At 40.2% G+C, this 16,916-nt stretch overlaps 1 protein-coding gene across 4 annotated transcripts in view; it reads left to right on the top strand.

Moving 5' to 3' along the window:
• Positions 1-133: 133 nt before the first annotated feature.
• cdkal1 (CDK5 regulatory subunit associated protein 1-like 1) overlaps positions 134-16,916 on the top strand; it is a 138,680-nt gene continuing 121,897 nt past the window's right edge. For 2 of the 4 annotated variants that reach the window (XM_057045041.1, XM_057045044.1), the window contains exons 1-4: positions 134-276; positions 1,268-1,331; positions 1,437-1,594; positions 2,083-2,195. In XM_057045041.1, the coding sequence (XP_056901021.1) occupies positions 1,443-1,594; positions 2,083-2,195 (265 nt within the window). In that variant the 5' untranslated portion in view covers positions 134-276; positions 1,268-1,331; positions 1,437-1,442. Of the gene's footprint in view, positions 277-609; positions 664-1,267; positions 1,332-1,436; positions 1,595-2,082; positions 2,196-16,916 lie in introns of those variants that run through there. The other 2 variants (XM_057045042.1, XM_057045043.1) reach the window with 2 other exon arrangements.

The following is a 16,916-nucleotide window of genomic DNA, read 5'->3' on the forward strand; positions in this document are numbered from 1 at the left end:
TGTGAATCCCTCAAACTACCAGCTTTCAATATCCTAATATGGATATAAAGGTTTAAAAACATGTTTTAATCGCGACTTTTTATTTCCTTACCCATGAACATGAAAAACGCGCGTCTAGTTTGTCCCTCACGACTCACCGTTGTTACGGACAAACATGGCGGCCTGAAATTCATGACAACTGTTTTGGTATTACAAAGTAGAATTATTTTACGCTTATTTAAAAATAATTTCGTTTGGAATTCCAACTTCATGAACTGAAACCACAGCCCAACTCTGGTAAGACTTTAATAAAACGTCAGATCTTCTTTATCTTTTCAAAATAAAGGACACGTGTGTAACGGTTAGCAAATAAAGCTAATGTAGCCAAACGCTCACTTGCCCACATTATTTAGATATCACGTTAAATCTGACCAGTGCTTGATTAGAATTTGATCAAGGTTACTACAAGAATGGGTTTATTCTGAAGAGTGTTATGACGAGGTGCTCTCTAGAACAAAATTAAGGTTGTGTTTAATATTTACACAGCGCAGGTATCCAGGTGTTTCCTATCATTAATTACTCTGGTTTCCATTTAACAGCTTTAAACTTTGCGTTTATATTCAGCCGGTAAGTCAAAATATTAGTCTGGAGAATCATTTTAAAGCTATTAGGACCACCCTTGAGGTTAGTTAAAGTTACTTGATTGCTGTCATATTTTGCGTACTGACAGCTACGATTGCTTGAGGAAAGTAAATACATCAGCAAGTTTAATTGCTATTTTAACTAAGTAAAAGGCTTAATTCGTGTATTAGGGAGGTGCCAATTACCCTTTTATCTAAAAATGTTAATTTTTCTGGTGGATTTGTTTGCATGCGTCTTACAATACCATAGCAAATTACATCATGTGCTTAAAATATACAGGTATGCAGGTCGAGTAATGAACCTCTAACAAATCCACCAGAAAGATTAACATTTTTGGATAATAGGGTAATTGGCACCTCCATCATACACAAATTAAGCCTTTTACTTAGTTAAAATAGCAATTAAACTTGCAGATAGATTTGCTTTCCTCAAAGATCGACTCATTTACAGATTTGATAGATTTGGCAAATCTTATTTAATGTTGGAGACCTGAATATTATAATGTTGGGGTGATAAAAGTTAAAATATTTCACAAAATGGCTGTCCAATATTTAAATACAACAGTGACAAAATGTTTAATACAAACTAAAAAAAAAGGAAACTAAGTAATCTTCAGTAAAGACACGTCTCTATTCTTTTGATCCAGAACAACACATTTCATCGGCTTGAGGGATTTATGACACGCAATTAGGATACAAACAAGGAATTTGGTGAGCAAATAAATAACAGCGTTGACTCTGACTTCATTTCTGTAAACAGCTGACATTACAAGACCACATCCAGGCTCTGACTTTGTTCTTTTGTGTGATTGACAGATAATCATGCCATCTGCGTGTGACTCTGCGATTGAAGACATTGAGGACATGGTGTCTTTTAATGACCCGACACCGCAGGATAGACAGTCTGCTCGAAAAAGGATCATACCAAGGTCCAGAAAGAAAAACGTAGAACACGAGGAGCTCCAAGCCGACAGGTTTGTTAAACAGTTGCTGAAATGATACCAAGAAGACATCAAGTTATCATTCCCAGATCAGCCTATGAACTCCTGTGGCAGTGGTTTTGGGACTGTCTTCAGGAGATATTTCTGCTGTGTGCTTTCCAATATTTGTTTATAGCTAGTTGGATTCTTGGTTTGTTGCCATGGTAATATCACGAACACGGTCATACAGTATCTATATCTGTTATTTTTACCGAACCCATTTGAGAACATCTATAATTATCCGATTTTAATTTGTTGCTTGATAAAAAGGAAATCAAATTTGATTTAGTACAGCTTGCTTGCCGCTCTGACTGCGGGCAAAGGTCGACTCCTTCTGAAATAGAATTATTATTCCTTTTAAATTCTGTTAAGGGCCATTGTTTTTTATATATAGGAATCAGTGACTATGATAAACATAATATATAATAAATATATATAATAAATATAATAAACAAGAGTCCAACTGATTTTCATTATTCTAGTTTGATCCCTGGCACCCAAAAAATCTGGATGAAAACCTGGGGGTGTAGCCACAACAACTCTGATGGCGAGTACATGGCTGGACAGCTCGCTGCTAGTGGATACAAGATAACAGGTAAGCACGTGTTTGTGCTTGTTTTGGTAATCTGCAACTTCACCCGGACTACAATGCGGCTGATGCAGTGGCTAATATTAGACACAGGGGGCAGTATTACTGCGTTGTTGAGTCGACAGTTTTGCCCTGAATTAAATATCTGAGGTGTTTTTGTATTTCAACCAATGCATTCTGGTTAGTTGGAAATAACAGAGAGGGTTGGGAGTCGTCAAAAGACAAAGTTTAAACTGTCTAATGTTGCCAATCTCATATTATGAAACGATGAATTATTCCACAGTTCCCTGGAGAGACATTTTTACCCCCGAAATCTTTTTATGATGGATTTTCAGCACCTGCGTTGTTACTGCAGAGTCATGGTGAGGTTTAGATTTCTGCATGTGCTAGCTCTTTGAACGTGACTGTGTGAACAAAAGAGATGGGAGAGACAGGAAAGATTTAATATTAACCCTGCAGGCATTTCTCTCACTATGGGGTCTCAACTGCCTTAGAAGGGCCATTACTCAAACCCTTCTAAAATGCAGATGTATCCCCACACACATACATAGACTAGAAGTATAAAATCCATGTTTTAATCTCCTTTCATTTTACAGGTCTGGTCTTGGTTTGTGCTCTCTCTCTAGATGGGCTTTACATTTCACTTTGTTAAAAACTGCCGGTGGCCTATAATGTAGAACGTTCATTATAATTGTGTGAAACAGCTACTGTTTGCTCTGGCAGAACCTTTTCTTATCCGCTTATTTGTTTCAGAGGTTTACAGTGTTTTCCAAAGAAGTCTGTTTATTTTAGTGAATTTGAATGAAAACAGTTTAATGGATCTTGGTCATGTCTGCGAATTAAAGATTTTCATTGCTAAAGTGTACAGAATCATTATCAGCATCCGTCTGTCAAAGATCAGGGATTACTTTGGTTTTTGTCCACCCTCTCTCTGCTTCTAGGCACGGCCTTTGACCGTGCTTGCCTACCTTTCGCCGCATCAATTTTTTTTCCCTGCAGCCCATCTCTCCCTCGTTCTCATCCTTTGACTGTGAGAATCTTCTGTTATTGTTGTTTGCCTTAGGCCTTTTGGGAGGAGAAATTGACTGTTATGTCCAGAAAGTGTAGATAATTTTGAATTGTCTGCCGTATAGTATGCAGTTAGTTTTGAATTGCATGAAATTGTTCGGAGCTGAGAGACGGGAATCCTGTGGAATGACAAGGTCTGAAATGGACTCAAGGATGTATTGTCTTGCTGGACTGAACTTGTAAGCTTGGGTGGAACATTTCTATATATGAGCCATAATATTGTGTCCTTGTTCAAGTAAAAAAAAAAACTGTTTAAAAATATGACATCATGTGAACAGGACTGATGCCTTTGTTGTGCCTGACGGTCTCAGTATTGTTGAGTTGGGAGATGTAGCTGCCACTACAGAAGAATGACATCACATTGCCCCTCCTCTGTCATCATTCTTGTCCACCTTTTATACCTACTCTCATTCTTTCAACTGTTCTTTTTTAAAACTGACACTATGACGTCACCTGGTGTGAGATAGTAGCTGTTCTTTTCTTGGCCTGTAGATGGCAGATTTGGCTTGTTGAAGAACGCTTGTTCCCGCAATAACAGGATGAGGTAATCCTTTAGAAAGTCTTCACTACTAGTTTAGAACTTGGTATAAAAATAATTATTATAGACAGTCTTTTGCAATAAATGGACTTAATGTAATGACTAATATCATTACTGTGATCTTAATGTTAAAATAACAAGAGCCTAATTTAGTCAGGTGTTTAGTCAGGTGTTTAGTCAGGTGTTTTAGTCAGGTTTTAGGGATATAAGCTATAAGTATTTATTCAAATGGGAAGAATCCTGGCACGTGCATATGCTAAAAAAAACCCAGTAAATACTGTCCATCTTTCATAAACACTTACCTCATTTTATCTTTGTGGGTTTATTTTTTGTGTGTTTTACTTTTCTCACTTCTCTGCTTTCATTGTCTCCACTGTGATTGCCCCTGCTTTCCCTCTACATCCCTGAAGGGGGCACTGTTTACCCACTCGACAACTGACGTGAACGTGTCCCATTTCAGCGGTAGAGCAATGTGCCAAATAGTCACACACAAACACACGCACACCCTTCATGGAAAGAAGTCACACCAGGATATTTTGATTTTATTTGGCTGCTCTTCTCCCCTCCCATGCGCCTCCCTGCCAGCCAGCCATACACACAGCACTTCAGTTATGATTTTACATACCGGTTAGGCAAAATTACTCCCTTGTACACAATGTCAGCCAAATCAGGCGTTCCCAGTTCCTGCTTTGGACACAGATGGTTGAAGGATATGAGTTACAAAGAGAGGGTGTGTGCAGTTAAGAGGGGAGTTTACACGAGGTCTTAATTGATTAGCAAATGATGGTTTGAATTGAAATTCAATTTGTTTTGTGTTTTTATGAGTATACCTTTAGCATATCTTTAGGACAGTAAAACTAAATACAGATTAAAATATCTTTATATTGTGGCCTTTTTTTTTTCTTTTGTCATTATTTGTGTTTAATTGCAACCTAATAGCTTTATGGTTGTAATAGTCACATATTGGCATTGACTGATACAGCACATATTATATGACATTCTGCCGTCGCATTTAATCTCCCCAATTATATGCGGTTCACAGGATATTTTTTGATTGCGCCTATTTGAAAATTGATAATTCAACAATATCAGTTTGTTCTTATTTAGCTCATGATGTGTTTGTTACAGGCGCCTTTGCTGCTCTGCGTGATTGTATTACATCACTGTAGAGTATTTTCGCTCTAAGTGCATGTGTGTGTACCTCGCATACATGCCATCTCATTCATAAAACGGGTGTATGGGGGTCTCCTCATTGGCTGACTGCGAGCTACGCAACATTACATGCCGCAACGTCATACCCAATAAAAACTTACAATGTTTCCTCTGACTCCGCCTCTCATCTACACACGTTGGCGCGCACAGCCGCCTCAAAAACACATTTAGTACTTTCACACACACTTGTAGACGTGGTGGGAATAGCGAACGAGTCAGCTCGTGACAGTTTGTATTTCCAAAGCTGCCGTTTTAGACATATTGCCATGGCGAGTCCTTGTGTGTGATATCAATATCAATATCTCTGACTTGTGTTTTACCATCACTACAGTGGGCAACAGACAGATCTCCTTTTGCTCAGTGAGAGCAAAAAAGGAATGTAAGAGTGAAGGGGAAGCAAAGCAAGGAAAAAGCAGAGCAGACGGGTGGGGGTGGGGGGGTCAGATGAAGCATACGGCCAGCTGAGGCACTTAACCTCAGTTCAGTTGATGTAACAGATAAAACAGGGATGTTGTACCTGCAGGTAAAATTAAAAGAGGCTTATCAGATCTGTATTCATGAGAAATGGAGAGATGCATAGATGCAGCGATAACTGACCAGATAAAGATGCAATATGACAGGAGAAACACAGACAATCTTAATATAAACAGAGGGGACTCAGGCAGGGAAAGGCTGTACAGAAATGAACAGAAATAATTCCAAATTCAACACAAATGTCTATTTGATTTGTGGGAGTGTTGAGTAAACCGGTATGAGAGAAACAAAGTGCGTCATGCACTCAGAAGTAAGCATGGCATCTGTCGGTGATCATGAGAGGGAAAATAAGAGCAATGGAGGTTTATAGACCAGTGACTGCTGCTTTTGTACAGATGTGTAGATACAAAGTTGGAGCATTTTGAATATTGGTTAAAACAGGACGTCACAATTTGTTGTCACCCATAATTGTCCTTAAATTCACTGACTAACTTCCCCTCCCCTTCTGCCTGATCTGTGGTGAAATTCAGATTAAATTAGTTTATGCAGACTGAGGTCACATGACAAAACATTAGACCCGTTTCGATCACATGCAATCGGGAGCGTGGTTTGAAAAAAATCTGCTATTTCTCACTGCCATAAAACACATGAGTCATTTATAGGCAACGGAATAAATTTGAGCCATTATTTCCCTCAAAGCAAACACACCTCCACATGCACGGTCTTTTGAAGGCTTTGAGTTTGTCCTACAAATAGATCCATACGTCCAGGCAGTCAAGTGTAACCATCTAGAGGCCCCTAGATTAAAGTGATCTGGGCCTCCTGTGCATGCATGTGTACGTGTGCATGTGTTCTTGTTTTGGTGATCTTACAAGGTGACCCATGTGTAGGCAGCACCCAGTAACCATTTAGAGGCCGTGGGATTAAGGACTTTAGCTTTTCTGGCCTGAAGAGTCCCTTGAGGCAACCACGGATAAAGGAGAAGGATAATGGCATAGCATGTGGAAAGTAGGGATCAATCTAATCCATTGATTATTTAGAAGGAAGAAACCTGCACACCAGCATTTGAACCTGGAATGATTTGATTTTTGGAACTGCATCTTAAAATCCACCAATTCTGCTTGGGAAATTGATTTATTGTGATATTTTAATATTTCAAACATCGCATATCACACTGGAAGTTCTTCAGTGGTTGTCTGGAAGTGGAATTTCTTCAGTCATAGGAAAATCATCCTCCGTTGTGCTAGCATTTCCCTTACGTGAGATTTGGAAACAATGAAGGGGATTTGCTGCTGAATGCCGCCGAGGCCTTTCTCATTCCTCTGAGAAACAAACAAAAAACTCAACAAATTGACTCCCCAAAGGATTGTGTACCTCATCCTTGTTCTTAACCCAGAAAGGGCTGTACAGCTAGACAGGGAGAATAATGGAAGTGAGAATCTCTGTCCCAGTCTTCCTTCTGTCCTTTCATTTGTTCGTGCACACTTTCATGTCTCTTATGAAGAAAGCTTGAGATAAATGAAGGGAGAAGCTGCTTCCCTCAAGAGGATGGTAGAGTATTCCCTATTCCCATCTGAAGCTAGCCAACCAGTCACCCCCTGTTATCCCAGGAATACTGCCTGCAATCCATAGGGATTGGGAATACCCTGAAGAGATATAATAGGAATATCATGCAGGGGTTGTGAGTAATGGGATAAGGCAAGAGCCAGGGGAAGGACTCAGAGGTAGAAGGGGATGAGGGAGCAGGGCAAGGAAACGAGGCAGACGTCTGGAGAGCGGGTAAGAGATACCGTCTACGGATACGGTTTGCTACCACAGACCTTTGAGCATTATATCAGAGCAGTGAGGTGATATTTTATGGACCTAGTGAGAGCTCGCAGTTCCGACGTGGCATTAAATACAGCTGTCAATTCTTTCAAAATTAGCCTAGAAAAGTGAGGACACAGATGACTTGTTTTTAAAGGATGAAAATGTTAAAACCAGCATTTTTAGTACAGAGCCCTGTGGAACCCCGTAGGCCACATTCAGCAGTTTACTACTACCATTAGGGTCTTTAATAATAACTGGAAAAAGAGTCACACTAAGGACTAAAGCACTACATTGGTAGCGAATAAAACACCGAATAAACTATGATTTTTCAGACGCTGCCTTAACTTTGCCCTTTGGAGGACAGAGCAGCACTGTCAGACTCTGTTCCATTGAAGTCTAAAACACCAAAGCAGAAATGATCTGTATTCATTGACATTTGCCAAATCATTGCTGCTGTTTTTTGCTTTTGAATAATTAGCTTTTGTGTAATTTTACAAACTCAAGCAGACATTTGTATTTCTCACTTCAAATTTGCTGTCGCCTTTTTGCTCTCCCGTCATCTTGACAGGCAGAGCAAACGTAGGCTCTCTTCTGCAGAGGAAATCAAGGCTTGATAGACGTTGATAATTAATGATGCATGCCGCACTGTTGGTGTGGGTGGATAAATTTGTGGGTGATTTATATAAATAAGAGGATAATTGGAGAGTTAGGTATTCAAGGACATGAAGTAAATGACTTTCCTGGCCCCCTTTGTGGCTCATCACACTCAGACTTCTCTGAGCACCTTTTGGTATTATTTTGGAAGATAAACCCTGAATGCACCATCTCCAGCCATTAGTTCCACATGCAGGAAAGCAGAGGTTACCTATTGTGCCTGTGTGTAGATCTGTTTGATATGAATAGCACTGGCTGCCCCTGGATAAAAAGCAATAATTTAATAGATATCTAGTTTAATACTTGTGTCTTAATTTGCTTGATAATGCGTACAGTTTTTCCTTTTGTAAGAGATTTATTCTACACATGTCTCTGTCTGATCTCTCCTTCATACATATAAATGAATCTGCTATGTGTTGGATTTCCTTGTGAGGGCGCAGATATCAGACATGATTCAAGAGCTGCTGATGACTTGAGCAGTGGGTTCAATTTTAATTATCAGTGGACAAAGTAACCTTGATCAGGAAGCACAAAAGATTGCTTGACTGGAAGCATTGAAAGTGCCTGCATTGTCGAGTGAGAGGATGAATAAATAATACTACTCCATCATTAGGAGTAGGATTTGGTATATAAGGGGGTAGCTATTGTGCAAGTAAATGTAATGTATAGGAAGGAACTGATATAGGCAATGAAATGGCTTTAGAGTGAGTAAACACTCTGACCATTAGCTTGTCATTTGTCTGTGCAGAAAAACAAGTGATTTTAGTTACTGGTGCTTTTGTAGGATTTGTTAGTAGCTAGCCTAAGTGAATGTAATGAAACCCACATTGGAGCTCTACATTATCACAAATTGCCCATTTATTTAAGCAAACCGTGGCCGCAGATAATGTAGAAGATAACAGGCCTTTTAAATCGGTTTTAGTCACAAAATATTTGCCAGCTTCTACCGATTCAAGATGGTGGATTACCCAAAATGCACTGTGGACTAGGTCACTCAGTTTGCAGTCTGCAAGCAAACTGCAGCAGGGTTTATTCAGGATTAACCGAGAACCCCAGTTTTAGGTGGACCACAGTCTGTTTGTTTGGTTCAGATGACCACACCTGCCGAGACAAAGTGGACTTGGGCCCTTCTAAAGTGGACCAAACCTCCTGGTCCTCTGGCTGACACTGTGGAATAAGGTGCTCCTGGGTGTCAGATTGGCTTGTGAGTGCTGTCTAAGAATGCTAACTTTCCCTGTTTATCAAAGAATGCAAGTTATTTATTCCACTGGGGACGTGTGTTAGTGTTTGAATGAGGTGTTCTTGTGTGAAGTGCTTTGAGTGCTGAGGATGACTAGAAACCCTGTAAATGCGATCCATTTCCCTCTATTTATCCTGTTCCTCAACTCAGGGGCTCAAACACAGATACAGTCACATGCAGAAGTGTGTGAAGTATTTTTTTGATAATCTGAGGCTGTCCACATGGTAGACAGATGGCTCTTCTAATCTTCCAGACAGACACTGCTTTTTGATATCTGATCTGATGATTACTCTGTGTGTGTGTGTGTGTGTGTGTGTGTGTGTGTGTGTGTGTGTGTGTGTACGCTACTTCCAAGGATGAACGGGGTAAATCTGTTCTCAAATACCCCCTGCTGATTTGTGTGGGTGTGTAGTTCTTCCGTCTTTTGTGCAACTTTTTTGAACAGTTGTGATTTCAATGCATATCGACGTCACCATTAGCTGTTTGAGGACAGTTGTCCATCACATGATTGAAGCATCAAACCAGTGAAGACAGAAATAGCTGCTTTAAGCTCCCATCAGGTCAATGATCAAGTCAATAAATGTGTAAATAATTTAAGTTTTGCCGCCAACATTGAAACAACTAGAGTAGTAAAAGTATAACTCTACAGTATTGATATTTTTAGATATTGGACTCTCTTGAATACTTCTTTCAGTGATGCATATATAATAGCGGAGGGCATGAATAACTAAGCGTGTGATAGCTTAGCCGACCACATTGGTATGTGTGTTTTCTACTGATTATTTTATTCCATTCTCGCTTTCCCTTTGTTCTTTCATGACAAAGTCAGATCAACAAAGTTGGATGCTATTTTTGTTCCATATTCCCATTTATTCCAAGTTGGTTTTATGTTTTAACTCCCTTTTTCTATATTTGTGTTAGTGTGTTAGTGTTTCCAAGTTATGACTTTAAAAGTCTGGCGTTGTTTGATCATATCTTTTATTTTTCTCAGGTTAAGTTGTTTCTCTCCTCTCTCCCAGATCTCAACAAATGTTGTGCCCTTTGTCTGCCTCCTTTCTCCTTCTATACTCTCACAACATAAGCTGTTCCTTCAAACCCACCACAATTTGCATGCCACATATATAAACACCAACTGTCTGAATAAGGAATGCCAAGAGGCTAAATTCTGTATTTATTACCTGGGACCCGAGCTAGTTCTCCCTTTTCTACTAAATTTGCATCTGATTTGAGCTCCACAGCCTGGATGTGGGAATAAGGGGCCTGTTGACCTAAATTGTTTTAACTCCACATGGAAATAAAAGAGCAGTTGAAGGTCTAATTACTGCTATTAATCGAATTATGAAGCTTTACATGCGGAGCATAAATATGCAATTGGATAATAGCTGCAACAGCAAATTGAGGCAACTTCGTCATACCGCAGGCAGCTTTTCCAGGGAGATAATGATGTGCGTCTGTAGCTGGCCACATTTCCCACATTGCATCATCCTATCCTCTCCCAATAGTTTTGCTCACAAGCCTTTTAATCTTTGGTAGGCTCTGCTATTTTAGGGCAAACAGCTGTTGAATAGAGATACACTTTACAGAGCTAATTAATCAGAGAAACTAATCAGCATCACAGCGGGCTAATAGCAATACTGTAATGTTACGCATCTTACTGTGCAAATGCACGTGGTGAAACACGTTTTCTGAAGTTTAAATATTCATTTATTTTAAACGTTAAACAGATTTCCCCAACACAGGTTTGTATAGCCGTCATTACAGGTACATTCATAGTCATTGTTATTTCCATCTACCTGAGAGTGCACCGGGAAGTTCCTGTCAAACGGTCAAACCTGAAGTTTGTGAGTTTTTCATCGATTTGAATCATCTAGCTCTCACAATCATACACGTCATGAGAGGAAAAACATTATCTGATTAGCATTTGGCTAATACCTGCTTACTGTGATCCAAAAAACCACAAAATGGCAATTTCATGTGATATTTCTTCACTCAGACCAGGCTAATGCACTAATTGTACGAGGTCTATCCTATTATATAAGCAGCAGGGAGACAAACTAGATGTCAAGCTGCAGAATTGCTGTAAGAATCATTTACCAATCGTTCTGTGGATGACCTCACCCATTGTTCAGACGCCAAACGTCTTCAGAGAGAATTACTTAAAGACCTAAAGATTGTTTCATGCTTTTATTTAGGCATTCTTTTCAGTTTGCATTCATCTGCATTCTCCCCACGACAGGTGAGCTTTTACATACAGGTGGTGCTCACTTTTTTCTTTACCTCGTCTTTCTCCTTTGTCCTGCTTCCAGGTGACGAGCGGGGGAAAATAGAATGAACACACACACACACACACCCCTCCTCTGAATCGAACATAGTCTGCCAACAGATTCTTTTGTGTACTCAGCAAATTGATGTGTGTTCTTCCCATGGCTTGTTTTTAACTTTAACTAAAACAATCTTAAAATGCAACACACCCATTCAAACAGAGTGGGCCACACACCTCATTGAATATAAACTGCCATCTCCTGGGGCAAACAGCAAATATAATCACATTTGTAGCGTCAGAGAAATAGAGCATCAATATTTGCCTAGTCTGTTAGAGTTGTAAAATAGGAACTGGCTCTGGTTAGTCTAGTCTACATGGGTTTAACAATAGGTTTTGAGGAACATTTTTGAGACTTTTACTTGTTACTGTTGTTTAATGTACATTGGTGATCATTAATAGTTGGGTGATTCGCTGTTGCTACTGTATGTACCCACAGTCGGCGTGCAAATGAGTATGAATATTGTCAGCATAAAGCTTTAAAATCATTTTGTGGAGTGGTTATTAGCATTATTGAAAGTATGTTGTAGCTTTTCTGAAACAAAGGTGGCAGGATTGGTGTTACACACTGTAGTTACCTGAAAGGGACATTTTTGTTTTACTTAAGCATCTGTTTACCTTATTAAATGCTTTTTAAATGTACAGCAATGAAAAAATCAAACGCCTAAATTCTTATTCCCTTTGGCGCCGGTTGCTTTGCAAATGAAAGTTTGAAAACTGCCTTTATTATCGACTGTTCTTACAAACTTTTCTGTCTTGGCATTAAACGGAATGCAGTCACTTTCAGGTTCTGCAGAGGGAAAAAAGTGTAAATGTTTAATTTGAGACCCCTGTCGGGACCCAGGTGCAGCCACTGTCTCCATGATCAGATAAACGAGAGACAGATTGATTCCTTTTCCTGCAGAAGCAAACTTGGCCTATCCAAATTAGTGGCTTGCTGGCTGGACCACATTCATCATTTCTGTTCCCATTTCACATGACCTTGCCTGCTATTCTTCACCAAGATATCTCCACTTGTTCTTGCAGTGCTCAACCTTTCCTTTGCCTTACCGTTGTGATATATAGTTCTGTTTCTCCGCATCGTCGTATCTCCCGCCCTCCACCGATACTTCATTTATACTCTGCCTGCTTGCTGGTTTTTCCCCTCTAAGATCTCCTTTGATTTGCATATTTGTGTCACTGCCTCTTTCCTTCTTGTACATTAGTGGAATTGGCTATTTAAGGACAGGACAGAGATCCCAAATGACTGGATGTTTCTAAAATGTTGTCAAACTGTTAGCTGGAGCGCTGTAGTGGACCCCTGCTGTGTCTAACTCGGCACACTCCCCCTTCTTAGTACACACTCACACAGAGTATCTGTCGCCGAGAAGAGACGGTAGATTATGTGCAGGTTACACAAACCATTGCTTTGAATTTCTGCCACTTAGGTATGCTGATTTGGGAAAGTTTCTGTCAAAGCTCCAGTGAATCGCACGCAGCTTCGGTGCAGTTTGGTGTCTGAGGGAGGAAAATAAAGACGTCCTATAAGATGGCAGCTCAGATGATGCCTACGCTTTGAATGTGTTTTTTCTTTATCCTGGGTTATATCCGGATTAGGCTGGCACTTTCCACAACTGAAGCCTAAGCTTCTGCCTGCTTGAAATTAGAACATTTAACAAGCAAACCAAGTTGACAGATTCTACCAATTTGCTTATTCAAACAAAATACAAGGAAGTGCATATCTAATGTTTTACAAATGAAAATGTGTGTTTGCTTTCAGTGCTGCATGAGAAACCTCATTTTCTTTAAAACATTGAGCTGAAATAACTTAAGCTGCAGTACATTCATCTTTTCTTATTAGTATCCAGACATTATCCTCAGCTTCGCTCGGTCTTCCTGTAGATATCACCTGGGAAAGCAGAAGCAGGAGGAGGAGCATCAACAGGGCAGGGAACCTTCACGTCTGCTACACCGGGTCACTCAGACATCTTTGCCGCTCTGCTGTTGCTCTGCGGTTGCATCAGACTATTAAATGCTGATGCACACAGACAGTAGCGCGCTTGTATGTTGTTTGCTCCATTTTTGGGACAGATCACAGGTCACAGCAAATTCATTTTTCGTGCCTTACCCAAGTGTAACATTTCTTTTGCTTTGTTCTAAAAGCTTTTTTCTAATGATTTATGACACAGGCACTCGTTCAAGCTCCGGCTCCTGAAACTTTGAAAGATCGCGTCATGAAATTGCACTTACAACCGCCAAATTTGAGTAGCATTTTGCACAGTTTAGCGTGACTGACGGGCACTCTGTCTTCACTATGGGCGCTCTTGTCAGTGCACATAGCCAGCCAGCATCTGTCTAATAGGAGTTGATTTCATTATCATCCGCAGCTGAGTATCTGGGAATCTGAGGCCCGTCTGTCTGCACGCCTCGGTGTTAGTGTGCCCGCGCCAGCGCGAGGGCTCACTTGTTAAATGTGATTGGACGTGAACCACCAAAGTTCTCTAAGGATCACTGCGAATTTGCCACGTCAGTGACGCTAATGTACAGACACACACGCTCCCAGCGGAGTGGGACCCTTTTAGACTGAAATGTTGTCAGCTAGAAATCTCCGGTGTCTTAAATCAGCCATGCTCAACTTGTCACCACTTAGCTCACGCTTACACTCACACGTTTAGCATGAGTGTGTCAATGAAAACAACAGTTTTTTCTATTATTTGCTTACTAATATTTGCTGAGGAATTATATTTTTGAGCCTTAATATGGACTAAATTACTGTCTGGAGACATGTATTGTCTCTTCTCAGGTACACTTGGAACTTAAAACTATACATTTGTTCTGCTTATGCTGTACTAATTTAAAAATTGCGAACAGTTTATGGATTTTAAAAAAAAAGACCATTGGGATTTAACAGAATTAAATCTGTCTCCACTGATGTTTCGATAAATTGTTGATTTGAGTGTGATGGAGAACACTGCTTTTCAGCTTACAGCCCCGTGTTGCCCTCCACTCCACCTGTCGCCCCCGACCTGGCATCTGACCGTCTACTTAACCAATCAACCAATAAGGCCAGACAGGCCCCGTTAGCTCAGCCAAGTGTGTCAGTTCACCCCAAAGCCACCCCTTGCCCTACAATACTTACCCCTATACACCAACCACTACTAGACTGTATCCCAAGGTCAGCATGTCCTCTACTGTGTGTGTGTGTGTGTGTGTGTGTGTGTGTGTGTGTGTGTGTGGTGTGTGTGTGTGTGTGTGTGTGTGTGTTGTGTGTGTGTGTGTGTGTGTGTGTTTGGTGTGTGTGACGTACAAGATGGGGAGATGGAGCAGGCGGAATGATGATGTTTTTGAAACAGGGGGCAGAAGACAGGAATAACAAGGGTGTGTGCGTGTGTGGTGGGCATGTATGCATCTGTGCACATGGGAGTGTGGGGATGTGAGGGATGGGATGGAAAGTGGGTCATGGTGCAACTGTGTGTGAAGCACCATGGGCATCATATTGACCCCTTGGGCTGCTGTCTGTGTCTTCTCAGTCTTGTTACACACACACACACACTCACACAGATACACTCAAGCTTATCACTATATGCCGTCATACATCATCTACCAGGCCTGAAGATAAGTGTGTGTTTCTTTGGTCTGTAAAGTCTTAAAATCTCAATAACTTAAGTAGATTCAGTCTTTGCAGACCAAAGGTAAATGAGTTGTTAAATACATCGTCAGTAACTTACCACTGCTAGGCTGTCTGAAATAGGAAATGTGACAGCAGAGTGTAGATGTTTTTGTGATGGTTTGTTACAGAAAGTGAACAGAAATTAGTAATTAAAAAAAAAAAAAGTTTAAGCTTTATTGAAAAGCTGTACAATATGTCTTGCATTTGAAATAGCAAAATAAAAGAACGAGAATGCAATTCTCTTTTTTTGTGTGTATTGACACATCTGTATAACTGTGAGATTGGAGTTTGGGGAAAAGGTCCAATTCCCTTTCTGTCTGTTATTGTTTGTGGATTTCTGCGCTGTCTGTCGTGCAGCTGAGCCTCGTGCCGTCTGCAAAACACCTACGGGTAAATCAGACGAACTTGTAACTTCAACAAAATGCAAAAATCCTCGCAATGTGTTTTTATTTCAAATGTAAGCAACATATACACCTGCCACCTCTGTTTTCATGTTAGGTTCAGGATGTTATTTTATTTCCTACCACCAACACCTTCTCATTCAAACCATTTTTTGCTACAACTAAGATTTTTTTCTTAAATTTAGGTTTGTAAAGAAAACACAAGCCCCTAAGTTATTGAAAAACAGTGTACAACAGGAAGATCACAGAGGAGCCTTGTAACAGTATTGTTTATTGATTTTGAAGGAAACAAATTAATTAGTGAAGTAAAAAGGGCTAAGGAAAGGAGCCAAATGCTGCCATCTGCCTGCAGCCCCACTCACCTTCTCACCATCATGTCTCAATCATTTCTCAAGACGATGTTTTTCTGACCCACCCATACCTTTAATCCTTTTTTTGTCTTTTCTCTATGCCCGCTCTCTCCATCTGTTCCATCTATATTTTCATCCAGTTCTCCGGTTCACACACCTGTCCCCGTCCTCCTTTTTCAGGTCTTCATAAGGAAAGGTCTGATTGAAATGTATTATGTATGACCTTGAGTATACGTGAACCACTGACCCCCAGATGTTACCCCCGCAATACAGTCTCACATTTGATCTGTTTGTGGAGCGAATTCTGGGTGAATTCACATAAACATGCCTCTTGACTGGAAACTACTCTGAATTAAATCTCCTGGCTGATATTAAGTCACTTCAGGTCCCCCCCGAACATGTACCACTATACACCCTCACACACAACATATAGGATGAGAGAGGTCCTTTTCCTTTGCTGCAGACTATTTATTTAGGGGTCAATCATTGAGGTTAAATGGAATATACCTTATATGTGGTACTGGAGAAATATGTATGTGCTGAGGGCAGATTGAAAAGGTGCAATATGTCCCAGAGTTGGGTATGCTGGTGCTGAGCCACACGTTTCCATTACCTATTTATCAACAAACTTCATGAATTTAATCAAAAGTTAGTTTTTAATTTAGCATATGTTACTGAGCACTTTTCCTGTGACTGCAGGGACATTTTCAGCCCCTCTTACAGGTGGGTCATCATTTAAATGCAAAGAATTTCCACAGCAGCAGCATGTGTGTGTCACAGCAGGATTTTAGTCTTCGCCTCTGAGACCTTCCCCATTAAATGAAAGATTAGCCAACTGTTTTGTGCACATTTTTGGCATTATGACTTCTTAAATAGTAGCCTGATGGCTATGTTATGCAAATATAAGCAAATCACTTTACTGTCATTGGCTGCACCGCCCAACTATGCAAATATTATGCAAATATATCATTCCAGAGATTTCCCAATAGCATTCTTTATGATGGGATTTATG

This window comes from Takifugu flavidus, chromosome 10, assembly GCF_003711565.1.
Source record: "Takifugu flavidus isolate HTHZ2018 chromosome 10, ASM371156v2, whole genome shotgun sequence".
NCBI classification, from domain to species: Eukaryota; Metazoa; Chordata; class Actinopteri; order Tetraodontiformes; family Tetraodontidae; genus Takifugu; species Takifugu flavidus.